Source organism: Prenolepis imparis, unplaced genomic scaffold (assembly GCF_030444845.1).
Source record: "Prenolepis imparis isolate NDT839.2.m4 unplaced genomic scaffold, iyPreImpa1.0 SCAF_5, whole genome shotgun sequence".
NCBI classification, from domain to species: Eukaryota; Metazoa; Arthropoda; class Insecta; order Hymenoptera; family Formicidae; genus Prenolepis; species Prenolepis imparis.
Window position 1 is genome coordinate 1,675,938 of NW_028141163.1, and position 21,398 is coordinate 1,697,335.

The 21,398-nt window shown below is 34.5% G+C and overlaps 4 protein-coding genes across 7 annotated transcripts; 2 read left to right on the top strand and 2 right to left on the bottom strand.

Moving 5' to 3' along the window:
- The first annotated feature begins 330 nt into the window (after positions 1–330).
- On the top strand, positions 331–5,810 carry Kap-alpha3 (karyopherin alpha3). The gene is made up of 9 exons (XM_083037538.1): positions 331–891; positions 1,829–1,931; positions 2,387–2,591; positions 2,765–2,925; positions 3,196–3,422; positions 3,768–4,133; positions 4,244–4,478; positions 4,615–4,706; positions 5,061–5,810. The coding sequence occupies exons 1-9, from the start codon at positions 823–825 to the stop codon at positions 5,154–5,156; spliced, it is 1,554 nt and encodes a 517-aa protein (XP_082893664.1). The 5' UTR covers positions 331–822; the 3' UTR covers positions 5,157–5,810.
- Positions 5,811–6,052: 242 nt separating this feature from the next.
- On the bottom strand, positions 6,053–8,369 carry Mrpl3 (mitochondrial ribosomal protein L3). Of its 2 annotated transcripts, XM_083037542.1 has the most exons (8): positions 8,210–8,369; positions 7,652–7,763; positions 7,254–7,487; positions 7,029–7,163; positions 6,921–6,939; positions 6,779–6,857; positions 6,475–6,664; positions 6,053–6,334 (listed from the first exon to the last, which is right to left on the bottom strand). In XM_083037542.1, the coding sequence occupies exons 1-8, from the start codon at positions 8,269–8,271 to the stop codon at positions 6,098–6,100; spliced, it is 1,068 nt and encodes a 355-aa protein (XP_082893668.1). In that variant the 5' UTR covers positions 8,272–8,369; the 3' UTR covers positions 6,053–6,097. The 2 variants fall into 2 exon arrangements, with proteins under 2 accessions (XP_082893668.1, XP_082893667.1); XM_083037541.1 differs by having other exon boundaries at positions 6,779–6,939.
- A 371-nt stretch (positions 8,370–8,740) lies between these two features.
- Positions 8,741–11,707, top strand: Shv (DnaJ heat shock protein family member shriveled). Of its 2 annotated transcripts, XM_083037668.1 has the most exons (6): positions 8,741–8,987; positions 9,335–9,484; positions 9,859–10,246; positions 10,323–10,591; positions 11,087–11,373; positions 11,453–11,707. In XM_083037668.1, exons 2-6 carry the CDS (start codon positions 9,414–9,416, stop codon positions 11,515–11,517), a joined length of 1,080 nt encoding a protein of 359 aa, XP_082893794.1. In that variant the 5' UTR covers positions 8,741–8,987; positions 9,335–9,413; the 3' UTR covers positions 11,518–11,707. The 2 variants fall into 2 exon arrangements, with proteins under 2 accessions (XP_082893794.1, XP_082893793.1); XM_083037667.1 differs by lacking the exon at positions 8,741–8,987 and having other exon boundaries at positions 9,206–9,484.
- Positions 11,708–12,387: 680 nt separating this feature from the next.
- LOC145935897 (uncharacterized) lies at positions 12,388–19,530 on the bottom strand. Of its 2 annotated transcripts, none has more exons than XM_083037666.1 (5): positions 18,693–19,530; positions 16,154–17,610; positions 15,811–16,039; positions 14,854–15,151; positions 12,388–14,621 (listed from the first exon to the last, which is right to left on the bottom strand). In XM_083037666.1, the coding sequence occupies exons 2-5, from the start codon at positions 16,247–16,249 to the stop codon at positions 13,109–13,111; spliced, it is 2,136 nt and encodes a 711-aa protein (XP_082893792.1). In that variant the 5' UTR covers positions 16,250–17,610; positions 18,693–19,530; the 3' UTR covers positions 12,388–13,108. The 2 variants fall into 2 exon arrangements, with proteins under 2 accessions (XP_082893792.1, XP_082893791.1); XM_083037665.1 differs by having other exon boundaries at positions 18,432–19,530.
- Positions 19,531–21,398: the final 1,868 nt, after the last annotated feature.

Consider the following 21,398-nt stretch of genomic DNA (forward strand, 5'->3'; position numbering starts at 1 on the left):
ACTTCCTCCGGACATGTTTCAGTCTGCTATTCTCCTTCCATATCTATATGTTCTAAGGTTATTTCTTACCTCCATGATGCGTAGTGATGAAAAATTCACATTTGACATTTGACATTTGACATTTGACATTTGACATTTGACATTTGACATTTGACAGTCCGATATCCAAATGGAACATGTGATTTCTTACCAACGACACTTTTTCGTCTGGAGGAAAGAACCTCTCCTATTGGATGTTCGGATTATTCGGATCCGCCGGAAGCGCGGTTAAAGTTGCGTCTCGGAACGCGTCGTCCTCGTTTCCGTCGCTCCTCCTCGACGTCGACGTCCTCGCGCGTACTTTTCGGAACGCTCGTGAAACGTCCGTGATCCGTTCTCGCTCGGCTCGGCTTTCTCGCCTAGTTATCACCGTTGGTCTCGCAATAGTGAAAAGAGAGGATATAACGCGAGCCGCGAGATAAGGAGACTCGGACGCTGTGGCACGCAACGCCGAATAGCAACGACGGCAATTGTTACGTGATCGAGCGTTATATGCATGAAATTGCATATTGACATACGTACGTGTGCCGCGTTTAGTGAGTCGTGAAACCGAGTCCGGAGTGCAGTTGTCGATACAGACTGGAATAGAGATCGGGGCGAATTATCAGTATCACGGGGCTATATCGTGGGAGATATATATATATATATATATATATACACATATATATAATATTAGGGGAAATCTCGAGTTCGCTTGGCGGAGACGAGAAATTTCGCAATCGACGTACGACGGTGCCGGCGCACATTGATCCTACGCTAGTGCGGAAATTGGTTATTGAAAAAATGGCGGCCGAGGCAATGCTAAGTAAGAACCGAATGATGGTGTTTAAGAACAAAGGCAAGGATCTGGAGGTGAGTGAGTCGTTTCTCGTCCAAATGGACGGAACGTAGGGGAGCTTCTCCGGGCGATGGGAATCTTGTGTAAATCCTTGCTCCTCGAGACGGCCCTCGTGTCTTGGGTTGCCGTGCACGATGATGCCATTTTTTTCCCCCCCAAACTCGTGCGTACACTCGCATATATGTACGTTCAACTGTTCTCTATCTCGTTCCCTCCTTCATTCCTTCCTCTTTTTTTTCCCATCTTTTCTCTCCTCTTTCCTTTTCCCTTCCCTGCTTTCCGCACTGTTTCCTCTGCCACATTTCATCTCTACATTTTTTTACCATTCTCTCCTTTTGCTCCTTTTTTCCCTCTTTATTTTATCCTCCTGTCTTCTCTTCTATTCTACTTGTTGCTTCTTTTATACCTTATATTGAATTGCTCATTGTTCTGTTAATGTATTAAAATATATCGTCATGATGCAATAATAACTTTTTGTTGCTGTGTCATTTTTATTAAAGTTTTGTCAAGATATATATTATGTGTTTGTTCAGTATTTGGATTTTCTTTTAAGACTAACCAAGTTACTGGTACACATACTTGTGTAGAATGATATATAAAAATTCTTTAACTGTAAATATCTCTAATATATATCCTTCGTTTATGTAAATTATAATTAGTAGCATTATTTATAATATATCAATACTATTGATTAAGCAAATATACATTTAGTTGTTCTATTTCATGAAAATTTAGTTTTTGAAATCCTCTTCCTATAATTATTTTTTTTTATTGCGAGACAATTTGATTATTTATTGGTACTTTATAAAAAATATAATTATTTGTTCTGTTTTTGTATAATACTTTAATATCTCAATGTTATGAAAATGAGTTGAATTAGCTTTATTTTGATGTGACTGATATATTACAATTATTATTAGATATAACATAAAATTAATATTATTGTTTTAGGAGATGAGAAGAAGACGTAATGAAGTGACAGTAGAATTACGTAAAAATAAGCGCGATGAAACTTTACAAAAGAGAAGAAATGTACCTATCACAGATTCAACAGGTAATGTTTAAAAATAATTTTTATAATTTATTGCTTTCATGTATTACAGCGTTAATATTTTGTTAGATATGATCTTAGTTATTGAAACTGTATAATGCTTTATAAAACATCTTTTTTTTCCTTTATATAGAATTTATATAGAATAAAATAATAAAATATCAAAAAATGTCTTGTAATAAAATCAAATGTCAGAAATAATAAATATGATATATGATAAATGATAAATAGGAATAACCAAATTTCATAATTTTAATTTAATAAATATTACATGTGTCATTTAAACAATTTTGTCTTTAATATTTAAAAACTTTTTTAGTACTTTGTATAAGCCAAAATACATAGGTTGAAATCATATCTATGAATTGAGCTTATATCTTTACACACACACACACACACACATTAATGTAAATAAATTGAAACATTAAACGTTTGATATATATCGTTCTTTCAAACAGATGAAGATGATATTGACAAACATCTTTCAAAAATCAACTTGGAGGAGTTGGTAGCAAAAGCAGGTAGTTCAGATCCAACGGTACAATTACAAGCTGTACAGTCAGCAAGGAAGTTACTGTCTTCAGATCGTAATCCACCTATTGATCCATTGATAGAGAGTGGCATTTTACCAATCTTAGTTCGTTGTCTTGAGCAACATCATAAGTAAGAAAATTTTTATGCACAAAATATTATCAACAACAATTTTTGTCTTTGTGTTTTTGTCTTTGTGCAACTTTTTTTTCTGTTATAGCCGTAATTTTGAAAATACTGTGTATCAAGTTATATTCATCAATATGATGCGAGACATTTATAAAACTGCTAATATAACTTTCTAGTCCATCTTTACAATTCGAAGCAGCCTGGGCTTTAACAAATATTGCAAGTGGGACATCGGCTCAAACGCAAGCTGTTGTTGCTGCTGGTGCAGTTCCACTCTTTTTGCACTTGTTACTTTCGAGTCAACAGAATGTATGTGAACAAGCTGTGTGGGCCTTAGGTATAACATTTAATTCTATAAATTGCTTAAATTATAATACATTATGTCATTTTATCAAATTAATAGAAATACATGGGATTTTTAAAGATGTATTTTTACATAAATGGAATTGTGCAAAAGAATTTTTAAGGATCTAAATGCACATTAAATAGAATCAAATTTCTAATTATAAAAAAATATATTTGTTTGATTTAGCAGGCGTGTAGAAAATATTTGTTTGTATATATAATATGATGAGACATATGTTACATATATGTTTATTTATTATAGGTAACATAATTGGAGATGGTCCAGCACCTAGAGATTATGTTATTAAACTTGGTGTTGTACAGCCACTGCTAACGTTTATTAAACCAGATATACCTATTTCGTTTTTACGTAACGTAACATGGGTTATTGTAAACTTATGTAGGAATAAAGATCCACCACCACCAGTTCAAACCATAAAGGATATTTTACCTGCTCTAAACGCGCTTATTCATCATACTGATATTAATGTAAGTATTATATAAAGGCAAAAAATAAAGTCTATAATTGTTTTATATAATTTAAGGTAGGAAAAATTTGAAAAAACAAATACATAAGTAAACAGATAATTTCTGAATTTTTAATTAAATTTTTGTTTAAATAAGGCAATTTAATAAAGTTTATATTAAAAAAAAAAACTACACACAAAAGTAAACTGATTAATGAAATAACCAATTCTATAGAAGTGTATACATATAAAACTATTCTGCCATTGCATCTGTTTTTAAATATAGATTAATTACTATATTATTTTTATATGATTGTTTTTAGTTGTTATAATTCTCTAATATAATATATATCAATCTTTTTCACAGATTCTTGTTGATACTGTATGGGCCTTGAGCTATCTCACTGATGGTGGTAATGAGCAAATTCAAATGGTTATAGACAGTGGTGTTGTACCTCGTTTAATACCACTTCTTTCGCACAAAGAGGTCAAAGTGCAAACTGCCGCCCTTAGAGCAGTTGGCAATATCGTGACTGGCACAGACGAACAAACGCAAACTGTTTTAAATTGTGATGCTCTTTCGCATTTCCCTAATTTGTTGACTCATCCAAAAGAGAAAATATGTAAAGAAGCAGTCTGGTTCCTTTCAAATATTACTGCCGGCAATCAGTCACAAGTGCAAGCAGTTATAGAAGCAGGACTTTTACCACTCATTATTCGTAATTTAGCAAAGGTATATAGAATATATAATAGTTTTATACAGAGAATGTATTACAGTCTTTTATTTTATACATTGTTACGTATGCGCGCGCGCATATACATATACATGTTATGTTTTTGCAGGGAAAATTCGAAGCACAGAAAGAAGCTGCATGGGCAATTAGCAATCTTACGATAAGCGGTAATAGGGATCAAGTTTCGCGGCTTATACAAGAAGGTGTTATTGGCCCATTCTGTGATCTTCTTTCTTGTAAAGATACTCAAGTTGTACAAGTGGTATTAGATGGCATTCATAACATGCTGAAACTTGCTGGACCAGAAGTTGAACATTTGGCAAACATGATTGAAGAATGTGCTGGTGAGTATATTTTATTATTCGAAAGTAATAGTAGTAGTTATTATTATTTATCTTATATATTTCTTCATATATATCTAGGTCAAAAAGCGACATACACGTACATATACATGTTTATACATATTTTCCTTATTTATAGGGTTGGACAAGATTGAATCGTTGCAAAATCATGAAAATGTAGATATTTACAAGTTAGCATACGACATCATTGAGCAATACTTTTCAGAAGAGGTAAAACATTTTTCCATGTTTACAATTCACTCATAATTCATTTATAATTTAGAAAAAGCATTGAATAAAGAAAAGATTAACTTTCTTGATGCTTTAATACATTATAAAAATCTCGTAACGCGCTATACAATAGATTTAATATTTTATGTCATTTTAGTTTATATCATCTTATTGTACACTCAAATAAAAATATTCTCATGCTATTATTTTTATATATTTATGCAATAGCGTGAAAATTTCTCTCTAATTAATGCGACATTGCATGATTCTAGAATTAAAAGATTTATAATGCATTTTGCATTCTTTTTTATCACTGACATGAATGTTATCTTTATATATAATGATTGATTTCAGGCGGATGATGCACCTTTGGCTTTGGCACAAGGACACGAAGGAGCTTTCGAGTTTGATCAGACGACGAGTATTCCGAGTGAAGGTTTTAAATTCTGAGAGAGTCTCCACTTATTTCTTATCCGATCGTGCCGTCCCCCGACAAACTCCAATGCGGAGTCATTTTGCTTTTCTCTTTCCTATTTCTACATTTCCTTCCTGTTCCAATGAAAGTGTAGCAATATGAACTTACCACTGCTGTGGATCGAGAATTATCGCGTTTGCTAATCTAAACATACAGTGTGATTTATCGACTTTTCCGTAATCTGGAAAGCTCGAACGAAGTAGAGAAAAAAGAGCTGATTATGGAATGAAAGAGAACCATGATATAATTACCAAAAAAACTGATTATCCGTGTACTTTAATTTTCTTCTTTCCCTTTTCTTATAAATATATCTTTTTTTCTTTTATAATACAATGATAAACTTATTAGCAGAGTCTTTAGGCGAGCGAGCGCAGCTAGCTATATAATGCATGCAAATAAATTATTGTAGAGAAATCGATTATTTCTGCATTGCCATGTGGAATTAAGGGAACGAAAAGGAAGGATTATTCTATTGCTTGATCATGCTGCTCTCCATTCTAACTCAGGACGAGTCTTGGTTAGCGATATTACTTTTATAAAATAATTCGTGTATATTTTAGGCATGTTAAATTTATAATGATATTGATTACTAAATAAATGAATCAATTGACTACTCTTTACTAGCATAATTGATAAGTATGGACATATTTCTGTAAGGACAGAACAATTAATAAAATTTCATCATGTAAATTCGGCACAACTTCAACTATCACAGTCAATAATTTTATTTTAATTTATTGACATAAAATTCTATAGAATTAGAATGTGTGTCTGTGCTAATCCTTAATCTCTATAATTTACATTTATAAGTTATTACCTAGAAAAAAAAAAAAAAAATGTGTGAACTTTATAAATGACAAATTATCTTAAATAAGAAATTATGTATTTTTTTATTTAATATCGTACAGATATACAATTAAGATTCTTCTTTAAATTCTATCGTGGGATCTATAAATGGATGTACTTCATCTGCATATATTTCTTCCGGAAGCTCTTCCGCAATACTTGGTAAATATGTAGGGAAATGTGGCGCTGTTTTAGGTTTCCTCAAAGGAAGTACTGTATCGTAGATATGACAATAAGTGTTGAGTTCTCCAGGTACACTTTCTCCTTGGATCCAAATTATGTTATACTTTGTATTTATTCGTAAAATCTATATGAAATATACAATTGCACGATTAAAACAAAAATTAAATAATTAATTTCTTATAAAAACTTTGAAAGCGGACAAGAGAGAACTTGTAAATTATAAATTAAATTTCGGAGATACTTGTGTATTAGAGAGATTGTTACCTTTTGACCTTTTAGAACGCGCCACTTATTACCCACATGTCCAGGCATTTTAGTGCCAGGCATAACTCGGGCTTTACCACCACCTGATCCAATATTTCCGGGTCTTCTATGCGTTTTGGTTACACCGTGACTGGCAGGCATCCCTTTAAAACCCCATCGTTTCATGACACCATGAAATCCACGATCCACTCTGGAATTCATATACTTAAATTTTTTAACGAATAATGTGCATTCAATGTTATGTTACTTTTTCTTTTTGTAAAGCAGCACATAACAGTATAATAACAAGTACAATGTTATTTACGTTTTTCCGCGGATATCGACGATTTCTCCGGGTTTAAAATGCGCAACAGTCAAAGGAGTTCCGGGTTGTAATGCCGCTTCTGGAGATATTATAAATCTCTTTAATATACGTTTCGGCATAACTCCAGTATCATTAAACATACCATAATATTCTTTAGTAATCTGAAAGATTATTAAATTTCATTATACGCTAATATGTACAAAATTATATATATGTATATATATATTATACGATTTTCTAATTATGTAACCTTTTGCGGATCTATATTTTCCGCTCCTACTACAAGACATCCTAGTCTGTGTTTTATTTGTAACGGAGGTTTGCGACTTCTAACTGGATAAAATTTCTCCGGTGGCATATATTTTATTACTTCATTATCAACAACCTGAATAAAGAAGTAAAGAATATATGGTAGGTTATAGATATATAAAAAATAAAAACAAAGTTTTTTGAAAATTAATGTTATTCTACTTACCTGAAGTAATGTTGAGGAAACTTTTTTTCCATTTTTCAACCATAATGGATAAATTCCAATTTTTTTTGCGATTAAGCCAGTACGTTGCAAACCTGGTCTCCATTTTGTGATTGGTTCAATTGGATCTACTTTCAATGGAGAATTATTCATTCCAATATTAAGTGAATCATATTTGTCTTGAGTTACTTCTTTAAGAAACTCTTTATTATCTTTCGTTAGATTTTCATTGTATTTCTACAAAGAATTTAATTATTATTTATTATATTATTTAATATAAATATATATTACTTACTATAAAATTATGTGATATATTATTTAAATCTTACATTAAAATATAAAAATATGTGATTTGTATACTAGTAATTATAAAACAAATAGTTTGTACACCAAAAACATACAGTATGTTCGACTTTTGGGAGCCACTGTGGATGACGATATCTAGGTACATTATATCTAAACACAGAGTTAAATTTATGCCTCTCTCGCTTTGTGGAAGCAATCACACTGATACTGAAAGCACATAAAAGAATCAAGATTTATTTAAATCTATTTTAGACGTAGGTGTTGTACATTTTCTATTTAGTTCAATATATGTAATACAAATATGGAAAATACTTCTTTTTTTAAATATTTCTATATCTGACTCAATTTTATATCTTTGTTATTTTTCGTATCATTGTAATTTCAATATTTATAACCTGTACGATTCATGCAGACAACCTCTTTAAACATTTATATCTCTTAAAAGCAAGCATCGAAATAATTACTTTAGAAAGATGTATCGTTTAATTCGCATTTTTATGCATTCATTTGACAATATATATGTCATGCATTATTTTCCAAAGATATACGAATGTATAAAAACAATGTTACAGACAGGATAAAAATGTATATGGATAAGATAATATTGTAACATAAATCACTAATTAACAAAGTGACAATAAATTGCAACATACCTTGGTGTTAAGAATTTTTGAAATAATTGAAATCCATTAGTAGGTTTCAGAAATAATGTCATTTTTGGTATAAAAGTAAAGACACAAATTTACATGCGTTTTATCAGAACCTTAAGTGAAAATGCACCCTTACGATACGCCATAAAGATGAAGAAGACAACGAAGGGAAACTCTCTACGCAAAGTTGCGCTGGAAAATTCCGCGATTAGCCTCCATATGTTCTAGGGACTTTAGAGAATGCTCGACTGTGATTCGTCGATTAGCTTACGGCGAGAGGGAGAGAGCGCGTGTCGATATGCGCGCGCGTTCGACTTTAACCTTCAAGTGGCGCTGCGTCACGTGGTCGCGCGGCGGTCGGAATTCGGCGGCGCGGAGTGGGGGTGAGTGGTGGGGGGATGCGCGCGCGGCGCACAGCGCACCCCCCACCAGTCACCCCCACTCCGCGCCGCCGAATTCCGACCGCCGCGCGACCACGTGACGCAGCGCCACTTGAAGGTTAAAGTCGAACGCGCGCGCATATCGGTGGCTGATGTTCCATCTACGTATTTTATTACGTCTGTGAGCCGTGTTTTTATTCCTCCTTCCTACTGTTATGGCACGTGAATGTTTCAATCATTTCTATCATTTGAATCATTTGATTGATCAGAGCGAAAGAGATAAGGATTTCTCCATCCCGATATATCGATCAAATATTTGTAGCGTCAGTTTAAGCGTTAATTTAATTTAATCTCATTGTCAGTTGTATATCAAATGCGTTAGTTGCACTTTGTATATACCGGTGAGCGAAGTGAAGTTAACCAGTTACTGTTTGATTTAATTTTAATATAAGGGTGCGATTTCACTATCAATTTGTCGCTAGCGTCTAATTGATCACGTGATCTGATTTGTGACGCTAGCGTCAAGAAGAAAAAGCTTGATTTGTTCAGCTTTCAGAGAACGAAGAACGAGACGCTTGTCATAGTTGTAACTTGGACGCTAAGCTGTTTTCACGCCAGCGTCAACAGACGCTAACGTCAATTTGTTTTTATTGATGCTTGACGCTGAAATCCAGCGTCACAGCGTCAAGTGAAAATGTACCCTAAAGTATTTGTCGTACGATGAATATTACGTCAAACCCTTTCGCAGGAACCAATAAGAAACGCCCACGATTCAAGCTTCGATTGTATTGTGTGATTGTGCGCTCGGATGTGAAACGTCTGCTAGGATGGCAGGGCTAAAATTAAATTGCATATTATTCGTAAATTTAACAATATGTATTGTATTATCGGTAGCCGGGTAAGTAAGAATATCTTTACGTAAGAATATATTTGCTCTCGAAAGCGCATATTTTACGCGGAGCAATTTTTTAATATCATAAATAGTGTCATTAACCTATCTCTCTTTAGTCGATGCTTGTTACTTTTGTATTTGAATTATTCAACAATTGTACAATTTTTTTAAATCAGATATAAACACAAAATTCTATAAAAGAGTTTCCCTTATCTTTCTAATTTTGATTTCTTGAAAATTAATACACTTTATATATTACTCATGTATAGCTCCTTTAATCCTTTCTTAATTATATTAAACACTATATAAATAATAATATACTAAAAACAATAGAGTTAACTATATATTTATGTATTATTTTTTTTTTTTTCTGCTTACAGGAGGGATTTTTATAGAATACTAGGTTTATCGCATGGTGCAAGCACACATGAAGTAAAAAAGGCTTACAGACGATTAGCAAAGGAATTACATCCTGATAAGAATAAAGATGATGAGAATGCTTCCCAAAAATTTCAAGACCTGGGAGCGGCTTATGAAGTATTATCAGACACTGAAAAGAGACGAACGTATGACAAATGTGGAGAGGAGTGCTTAAAAAAGGATGGCATGATGAACAACAACATGGATCCCTTTTCAAGTTTTTTCGGCGACTTTAATTTTGCTTTTGGAGGTGGAGAACCACCGCAACAGCAGGAAACCAAAGGTGCAAATGTTATAATGGACTTGTATGTCACTTTAGAAGAATTATACAGTGGAAATTTTATTGAGGTAAAATTTTATAAATATAGTACAACTCCTTTTTGGAAAGAAACATAAACTCATATTGCTATACTGTATGCTTTAGATTACAAGGAATAAGCCCGTTATGAAAGCAACAAAAGGTACAAGAAAATGCAATTGTAGGCAAGAATTTGTTACTCGCAATTTAGGAAGTGGTAGATTTCAAATGATCCAACAATCAGTGTGTTCAGAATGTCCGAACGTAAAGATAGTGAATGAGGAACGTATATTAGAGGTAGAAGTTGAACTAGGAATGGTAGATAATCAAGAAATTAAATTTACTTCTGAAGGAGAACCACATCTCGATGGAGATCCAGGAGACTTGATATTAAAGTAAGTAGATATTTTTCTATATTTATAATTTCACGAATATACGCAAATCAAGGATGTGATATAATCGCGAGAGAATAACTTTATATTTCAAAACAAATCGAGTAAACTTTTTTTGTACGGCTTAACAAACTTTGCTACAGTTTACTATGTTTTTTTTTCTATACATAACGCAACATCTCACCGTTTGTGTTTACTATCAGAATTTACTGTTCTATTGTATACACTGTATTCTATTGTCGTTTCATATTAACTGTCAGTTTCTAACAAGGACGAATGTCGATCAAATGCACAAATATCTAATAGATATTCAAAGTCATTTATTTCGGAAATAAAAATTTATATGAAAAAAAAATTTATCCTATTATTTCAATCTATTTTATAGAGCTTAGAATCACTCCATTCTTTCTTTCTCTCTCGGTTGTATAGCATTTTTTGATCCATCCTCTATACAAGTTTAATGCAGTTATATTTATAGTGTAATTATATTTATTCTAGAATACAAACTCTACCTCATCCTATTTTTGAAAGAAAAGGCGACGATTTGTACACAAACATTACGGTATCTTTGCAAGATGCTCTAATAGGTTTTACAGTAGATATAAGGCATCTAGATGGTCATACAGTAATTGTCCAAAGGGATAAAATTACCAAGCATGGTACTCGTATTCGGAAGAAAAACGAGGGAATGCCTAATTATGATAATAATAATGTTTATGGCTCCTTGTATATTACTTTCGATGTTGCATTCCCTGATAACGAATTTACAGAAGAACGAAAAGAAGGTGAGTCTAGATGTGCTATATTAGTGCATCTTGAAATTTTGTATTATTACACAAATTACAGTCGTATTTTGTATTTCAGACATAATAAAGTTGCTGCAACAAAGTTCTGTGAACCGAGTATACAATGGTATACATGGCAATTAAATATCTAATGCAACATGTACAAATGAATGTAATCTGTGAGTACGTTGATTGGAATGTATGTCTTGATATATGTATGTTTGTATTAGAGAGGGGGAGTGGATACTCTTGCTTCCTTATTAAAGAATATCAATTGGATTGCAATAATGTGAATATCACAATTGGATAAATTGAATACACATATTTCACATAAGTTTCACATCATCTCAGTATATACATATATATATATATATAATGTGTTTTACCTACATACAAAAGACTGGTTAAACCTACTTCTTGTTGTCAATTACTTAAATCCATATTAATGATAATTTAAGTAATTTATTTAATATAAAATTTAAATTATTTTATAATTTATTTTTGGGCTTTGAATTATATAAATAATGTATGAAATGTGTGTGATCAAATTTTGCATTTAATATCACGAAATAAGAAAGATTATATAGTAATATAAACATAGCAAAGTGTAATACACCGGGTATGAACGCATGGAGGTATTCCCTGCGTTACGATAGCAAAGAAATTCTGAACATAAACATCAGTGAACGCGCGCGAAGATAACGATTGTAGTATCTAATGATAAAAATAATGAACGTGCGATACATTTGTAGTTATAATTTTTTAATTCGCATATATCTATGTAAATCGAAGTATGTAAATTATTATTATAGTAAAATTATACTCGATTATTACAAAAAAAGAGGATATTGATATTATTTTTCCAGTAATCTCAGAGGATTAAAAAAAAATCGAGAAATAAATATATAAAATATAAAACTATATTTCAATATAAAGCTTGCATTAGAAACACATTAGGAATTATTAATAATTAATTTTATTGGAAGAGAATGGTTTCGATGAAATACACTCATGAAGAGAGAATAGTAAAATATCTTTTATTTGTATAGAAACGGCGAACTCTTTTTTTTTTTTTGGTCGCTGATAATTGTAGATCGCCTTAATAGGTCGTTACATACATTTACAGATGTTGCAGGTGTTTAAGAAATTGATGTAACGTATGAGAGACAGTCGACATGACGAGTACAAATTCATTTTGATACCAATTAATAGCGGATGAGAGAAATATATTTTTTCTTCTCATCGAGCGTAGAATTGTCTGACTTATGACGTCACGAGCAAGTAAGTGAACGAATAAGAAACTGTAATGAGGAAAGAGATGTGGAGCTAGGTGATCGCCCGCGAACGCCTCGTTAGACAGTTCTACATCAATATTTGTAGATATATCTATTATTGCGTGTATGATATAAATTAATTAATTAGTTATGTGGAAGAATATATGCGTAAATAAATATCAAGCTACGCTGAAATGCGTTAATTCGCGATACGATAGAGGCTTACGAACACAGTGTTCTCGAGAATATAGACTTTGAGCGATATCTTCATCCCCCTCGATACAACAATATATTGTCCGTTTTCATATACATATAAATCAGATAAGAGCGATAATGTGTTTCGCGAAATTAAATAGAGTTTGTCGTGAAACTCTCCCCAGCTGGAATGGTTTCTTCACAAAACCGCGTCTGATTAAATGATCAGATACAAAAGAGGTGATCGTCGTCATCAACGATCGCGCCTAAAGACAGTAACAGTAGAGGCGCATGTGGAACTCGTCGACGCAAGCACTCTGGGTGCCGTAAGTGTTCAGTCTGCTAACCGAGCCGACCAATTTGCGGCTATTGTCGTCCGCCTTGTAACGCACCGTACCCTCGAAGATCGCGTCACCAGGAGTGGTCTGTATAGTCACCGTGTAATCCATCAGCGTCGCGCCGTCCGTCTTGTCCAGCCATACCTTCGCGTCCTTGATCTGCTTCAAGTTCAACGTCGCGCACAGCGGATAGTTGCTCAGCATGTCGTTCAGCTCCCTGACAAGGAACGACACGCTATCCTGAAGACCGGTGTCGTTCCAGGCGACGCTATTGCTGGTGTGGCACATGCACCAGTGATTCGCTATGTGTGCCATGTCGCAGGTACGAATGTCCGGCACCGGCAGGAACCAGCTGATGCCGCGTGGAATGGGAGACGCAGCCTGAGCTTTGATGCGTCTCTTCAGGAACGATTCGCGCAGAGTGTGTGGACTCAGGAGATCCGTCAAGGTCTCGTAAAGGTCGAAGGGCGTCGTCAGACTGTGGCTGTTTCTGCGCAAGTTTCCCCAAGCTAGCGGATATTTCTCCCGCCACCACCTCGGCAGCACGATGAAGACGAACGGCAGACTGTCCTCGATCTTACCTTGATACGTTTGCCGAAAGTCACCCCATCTCAACCCGTGATCGCTCATCACGATCAAGACAGTGCGATTCAGCAGACCTTCCCGCGACGCGTACTCGACGAAGTCGTGATAGGAGTCGTCGCCCACCTGCGGATACGTGAGATAGTCGTGGGTGAGACTGGCCTGCCAGATGAAGGCGAAGTAAAGCTCCGACGAGAACTCGATCACCGTTTTACGAGTGTAATTCAGCATGCAGTCGAACATCTTTCTGGTACCAACACAGACATACGCGTTCAACTTGTGGGTATTCCCGATGTCCCTCTCGGCGCCAATAACATATGGTCTAAGATAATAATCCGTCGGTTGCTCCCGAAACCCCGGCTTCAGATAATTAAATGTGGTCATATGGTACGCGTCCTCGGCTAAAATCGTGCGATAACCGGCGGCGCTGAATTTCTTCCACAAGAGCGGACACTCATCGAAGGTCTTGTCGGGTGTCTGCCAACACAGATTCTTCAACTCGTCCTGATTCAGGCCGCCCAGTACCGGGACCAGATTCGGGTACGTGTTGTCGGCGACTTTGGTGTAACCCAGCATCTCCACGGCGCCGAGGGACTGAAGCAGCTTCACGGTCTTCGGCATCATTCTGTGAAAGTTCATCCTGGAAATCGAATCGAGCCCGAGGACGAGAACGCTGAGACGATCGTCCAGGAAGGTATCCGTATTCAGCACTTTTTTGCATCTTTCCTCTACCTCAGGCTTGCGCGGTACAAAAGCGTAGTAATCCTTATATATCACTTGGTTGTTGCGAGAACATTCGACCTTCACGAATTCGGCGTTTACGGTGCAGGAATCTTGAAATGGATAGCATTGCGCGTATCTGCAAATACGGAGATATAAAAATGTTTTCGTTTTTGCAAATTTGAAACGACTGCATTCGCATTATTGTTTAGAGATAAATTCAACTAATTAAAATTAATCCTCTTTTCCTGTCTGTAGATAAAATTTATAATTTAAAAAAAAAGTAACGCGAAAAGATAAATAATTTATTTATTCTGTTTTTGCGCATGAAATAAAATTTGCATATAAATTTTTCATATAAATTTACTTACGTAAGAGAATTGTCGTCGTCCTTCGTTCTCCAGAATGGTTGCCAGCAGCAACTGATGTTGCCCGGACCGTTGTAGAATTCGTCCCTTGCCAGAGGATTAACAAACAACGCGGTGTTATTCGACTCAATTAGAGGCAGAGAGTTTCCGTATTCGCAATCGAGCACCTCTTTAGTTATAAAACGTTGAATTGCAGGATCGAAAGGATCCATCGCGGGTAACCGGCATCCTTTGTTGCGAACTAGAAAGCCACCACTACCTATTGGCGTATAAACGTTCGACGATAACGTTACATATTTCTCTGTAAAAAAAAATAACAATTTCTAATTAGTAATTAAAATGAACGCATAAATACATACAAGAGTGGTTCGAATATAGACGATACTTTTGTTGCTCCAGTTTGTCAAAGAAAGATTTATGTAATACGACATTTCTTTTCTACCTTCACTCATATTTCACTGATTTTTATTATTTATTATATATTATTGAATAATAATAGTAGTAATTTATTATTTAAAATATGTCTATTTAATTCCTTAAAACTTACATATCTTAATAATTATAGAATTTTATCAAAATAAAAGATTCAAAATACAATAGGATTTTGTTGCTCATTTATCTTATGAAATTTTTAGCCTATTATTTTCGATTATTTATCTATAGAGAGACTATTATACTGTTCCAAAATATTTTTGCTAAAGAAAAATTCATTATCAAAAAAATTCACAACAGAAATTTCTTAATTTTTAAAATGTATAATTAAATTTTCAAGTTTAATTTTTTTAAATATACATACATTGAAAAAGATGATATGTTAATTTGATCAAAAAGTTATAAAAATGATTTACATACGAAATCTTAGTGCATGATTTTTGCGATATGAAAAATCGCGTTTTTATTCGAACCACTCTTGCAAATGAAATGATAAATACGAATTGATAGTGCTAATCTATCACTCACGCGTTACTACATCTGGAGTATTTGGTTTGGCCATTGCTCCAAATCGGATGATCCGAAATGGACCAGTGTCGTAGCTGTTGATAATGAGAAGCGACATTAATACAAAAACCAGTAGTGCAATTAGCCATCTTCGTAGCCGTAGACCTCCCTTTTGTATCCTGGTCTTGATTAATGCTGTGGTTGATCCACACTCATCGTCGATGATCTTTTTGCCACTGCGAAACAGTGTCTGCCACAGAAAAAAAATTGCTCTTGATATAATGAAACTTATTGAAAATTATTGAAAGTGTTTTATCATTACATGCATATTAATTTTTTCGAATAAATAAAAAAAAGGATTTACCTCTTCGAGAGATAGGTGTTCACGCATAACAGAGCGGTTGCGTACGTCAAACACTTTCGTATTCGCAAGGTAAAACTGCACTATCAGTACATACATTATGTTCAGTGCATTCGTTTCTGTGATAAGATAGAACCGATATCATGATGATATCAACATTTTAGGGAATATTTGTTTAGCTTAAATTAGATCTCGCGGCTTACAATATATATATTATCTTGTTTACATATTATTACTAAAGGAGATATTTTATGTATATCCTCTTATGTATGTGTTATATCCTTCATTTGTCATTACTGTATCGAAATTTTCTCAGAAAGTGCAGCGGCTTACGAGATAAAATTATATTGAGCAGAGTCTTTTGGTCCTTCTATTTTGCGTCATTCTTTGCAAAGAGATCAAGTCTTCTTTTCGATCCTTATGTGTACCGTTCTTGTCCTTATATTGTTCCGTAGACATAATTATTTCACACGGAACTTGTTATTATAATTTGCATTAAGAAGCGCCTCGAACAAATGGATCGAACGTAGAGCAATATTGATTTGGAAGTTAGCCCCCGTGTTGTATACCAGAAAAATGCGCAAATTGATGTCTATATTTGGATATCAAAGCGGAGTTTTTCGCTTAATGATTGTCTATAGGTCTATGTAAATGTAATGAGCTGAAGAGATCGACAAGAAACTGTCTCGTTCCTTCCTCTCCGTCTTCCTTTAAACTCCCTCGGTCATATTAAAGTCATGTTTCTTCTACGAGGTCGTGATATGTTCGTATGGTCCATGAATTTCATGCTGATGATGATTACGAGATAATCATGAAATAATTTCGCGATCCAGCCTCTCTCGCTGACGTTCGCCTGTTTAGTCGTAGCATAGATCTGGAAGACTTCTGGAACTGCGAAACACCGCTGTCATTCTGTTGGCAATATATATATGTATATATAAAAATCGTACGCAAATGTTGAAGGGGCGTTTCGTTTTAATCACGATGATTCGTGCCTATTTCTCGATTCAGTGTGCTACGAATGATAAGTCTCGCTATTAGGCTGCTCTTTTCCCAGATGAATTGTTCTGATTTCTGTTTATTATTCAAATCGATTATTGTGCGACCACAATCGAACTTGTTCGTCAGTACTTTTCTTTTCTAGCAATATCGATTTTTCCGCCGATATGTGTGTAATTAATTAAGTAATTGAAAATGGCCGTTCGCAGGCAGATATCAGGTTTATCTTGCTGCAACTTTTTCTAATGATGACAATTAACTGATTGCAGCGCAATAGATTATACACGCGATAGTCTACGGATAGAGCTTTGGCATCAGCTGTCTTCTGTCATTTTTTTCTAGCGTATTTCCGTATAGCATCTCATTCATTTTCTTCCTACATCTACTTGGTTGCGTATTGTGTTTGACGTACGTTTGACAGCGTACGCATCTTCAGGGGATGTGTATCCACCTATGTATTCCTGAAACAATCATTGACACAGTTAATCATGTTATATTCTAGACATGTGTTCCTTTCGTGGCGGATGTTAGAATTACAAATCATTTTCTGATACGAGAATAATACTTTATATATAGAACACTCAATAATTATATCATACAAATATTTTCTATACGAATTCTTAAATTAATTTGAAATCGATCTTTACTTAACAAAAATTGCAAGTATATATATAATCAAATTATTCTATATTTAATTTCAGATAGCCAGTTCAACAGAGAATTTAAAAATTTTTAATTTAATTTAATTTTATTACAGTAATATTTATTTATTGGAAAAAGAGTGTGAAAAAATAAATGGTATCAAAATCATTATTTTTACACGCTAAGGAGAAGAGTCGATTTTATATTGAGGCAAAAAGGTCTATAAATAAAACTTATTATCGTTATTTCTGAAAGTTTTGCATATACGTCAATAGATGGATATAAATCGTGTCTTATTTTAAATATCTGTTTTACTTTGAGATACTATCTCTAGAACTTCAATCTTTTTTTGTAAGTGATATTCGCTTGTTCATATTAAGCAATACATTCTAAAATTTGATAATAATTATAAAGTTGGAGCTTATAACAAATGAATATAAAAGAATACTTTTCTAAAAATTCTTGAGATGCTTTACCGATGAATCATCTATTTAACATTCTCTTCATTCCATTTAAAAATAAAATCAACATGCAATTTTTTTGTACGAGAATTTCAGGGCGATTTATTTATTAATTCATTGTTAATTCGTGCGAATAACATTGAGATTGCCGGATGAAATCTGAAGTAAAATATACATACATTCGGTCTAGCCTTGCGTCTTCGCGCATGTGAACTTGAAGGAGTAAAACTCTCAAACAGCTGTTTTTACGTATCCACTATAGCTTTTGCATCAGATAGAACACGCGGTATGCCTGAGTGTATGATGAATTTACAAATCGTAATTAAATAATTTATCTTTCTTTCAGAAGCAACACCGAGATAGCAAGCTCTATAAGATCCTCTCTCATAGTGCAATAATTTCAAGTTCCAAGGCAAGGTATCGTCGCGTTAAATATCTACCGTTTCTTCAGCCAATTCAACCCTTCGATCGCATTTCATTCCACGTAGAATCCGAAGAGAACCCTCGCCGGAAGAGGAAATCAATCGGATGCAGACTCCTTGGCTACTGGAGAAAAGAGTGCACAGATCGGCTACCGCTCCGTCGATCTCTCCCCCATCGTCATCTCTGGCGCCTCCATCATCTCTGGCACTCTCGGTCTGTCATCAGCACGCGCTAGGTAGGAGCGTTTCGACGACCGATCCTCGGAGATGATCCCCCACGGCAGGCGTTGCCGCGTCCCGGCGCGAGCAAGGATTCCACCGAAAGTGCGTGCGGGCGCCGCGACCGGCCGAGACTGGGCGAGACGCGATGAGACGAGAAGGAGGTCCAGGAGGTCCCTCGCTCCGGTCGATAGCGGAGCGCGCGCGCGCGCTTTTCCGGCGACAGGCGAGTCTGGAGGAGACCAGCGCGCACGGAGAATCTCACACGCGAACCAAAAAATTAAAGAAAATTATTTTCTCCCCTTACGACACGAAGAGTGCATAATATGTATGTTAAAGCGACGTTTAAGGGATTGTAATATCGCATTAGTTAATTAAAAAAAAATGTATTTATACTGACGTATGTCATTTCTATACGCGTGTTATATGTATATGTTACGTGCTAATTCATACTTTTCTACAATCTCACTTTTCTCCCTATGCATTTGCCTCCCGATTTTAGATAAGGCGCACGCAAGATCAATATTAAGGCAATATCTTGTTTTTTCTCATTCTCGAACCGTAATTACGGGATTGTTAAGACAGAAGGGGCATTTGAATCTGTCTTTAGAACAGAAAATATTATTTTTGACATCATGCAACGTAAACATTTACAGCTCTCTCGCGTATATAGTTTTGTATATTTCATAAATAGCTTCAAAACTTATTAGAATTAATACAATTTTAAACAAGATTTGCTTAGGCTTACTTAGTACTTACCAAGCTTTAAAGATATGTTATTCTCTCTCAAATTCAAAGAAATAATAAACGAGCGTTTTCACTTTTACTTCCACCTTGATTTAATAGTGTAAGACGATGATCGCTTTAATCTGTAATTACATTTTGTTTCTTCTTCGTCGTGTGATTTTTCATTTTATTTTATTAACTATTGGAATAAAATTCAACATAGAAAGTTTGAATTTAAATTTTAATAAAAAAAATTATTGCCGCTTGATTGAAAATTGAATAGCTCGAATAGAGTTCAAATATCAAAGAAAATTCGAGCAAAAATGTTTATCGAAAACTGGATTAATCATAATTTTATTTGCCCTCTTTTGATATGCGTTGCCTAATTTTTTACTATTTTATCTATAGAAATATACCTTCAAGTTCAAAATATTCGAATAATGTAAAGCTTTGTATTGTTCTGCCACCAGAAAATTTCGAACACTACTGTGCTGCTCGATTATTGTCTACGTCTCGTTTTTCTTAGAGCCCCCCCAATTTTATGGTTGTCGTTTATCAACGATTGACGTGGCCAGCATTGTTGTCGCGATATCTGTGAATTACACAGTTGGATTTGTTTTACGCAAAGTAGATTACGAAACTCAATTTAAATCGCATCTTAATCGCGCTATTTTTATAATAAGATGGGGAAAATTAGAATTTTATATTATAAAGCAATTTTTTTGTATTTACGGTGAAAAAATAGAATAATTATATAAGAAGTTTCTTAAATAATTATATAAAATGCAGTTCAAGCAATATATATATATTGTACATATATTGACAAGATTTTTATGATTCAAAATGTGAATATTTTTATATATTACATACTTTGTAATATTTTTATATATTTAACTACATTGATATATGTGTATTACCGATAAAATTTGCATTACTGATAAAACTTGCTTATAATATAATAAAGAAGACCAAAATTATAAAACACGATGACGATACTATGATACTTATAACATGCTTTAGTTACATGTATAAACACAGATAAGAAAAACAGAAGACAAAATAAGTTAGGGAAAATGAAAAATAATATCAACACCGAATGAAATTTTTTTCGAGTAAAAAGATATTTAAAAAAATATAAATATATATATGCAATTTTTTATATTTTTAATCAGAGTAGCTGATAAATTTGTAAGTTATATTATTAACAAACAGTAAATGATAATGATAAAGAAACTGTCTAAACTGTTATACTGACAGAAATATTACCTCACGTAGGTCAAAATTATTTGACGCCTGTAATTCTCGCGATCCGCCCTCTTAAATTTGCGCGCGCAAACTCTCGAACTCTCGAACTCTCGATGGCTCGAGTTGATGCTGTGACGTCACAGCTCCGACTCGAGCCGCCGAAAGTTTGCGCGCGTGAATTTACGAGGGCGGATCGCGAGAATTATTGGGCGCCTTCGACGCGAAAATTTCCGGAGTTTTTCGACGTTGTCGACCGTATTCTAAGTGGGCGATTGCGCGTTTCCGGTCGTACTTTCGTATCATCGTGTCCAAGTATCGTTACGCGACGAATTAGGCTCGTAATTTGCGTTGATCGGCGACTCCTGAGTGCGTCGCGGGAGAAGTCGCCATCGTCGTTCGATAACGGCCTTGAAGAAAGCGGCAACGCGAAAACGGAGCGTCGGTTTTGTTCGCGCGCGAATAAGCTCTCGCGTTTCTTGCGTTTTACCGAAACGCGTCGAAGATTGTGATTGCTAAAACCCGGGCGTCGCGAAC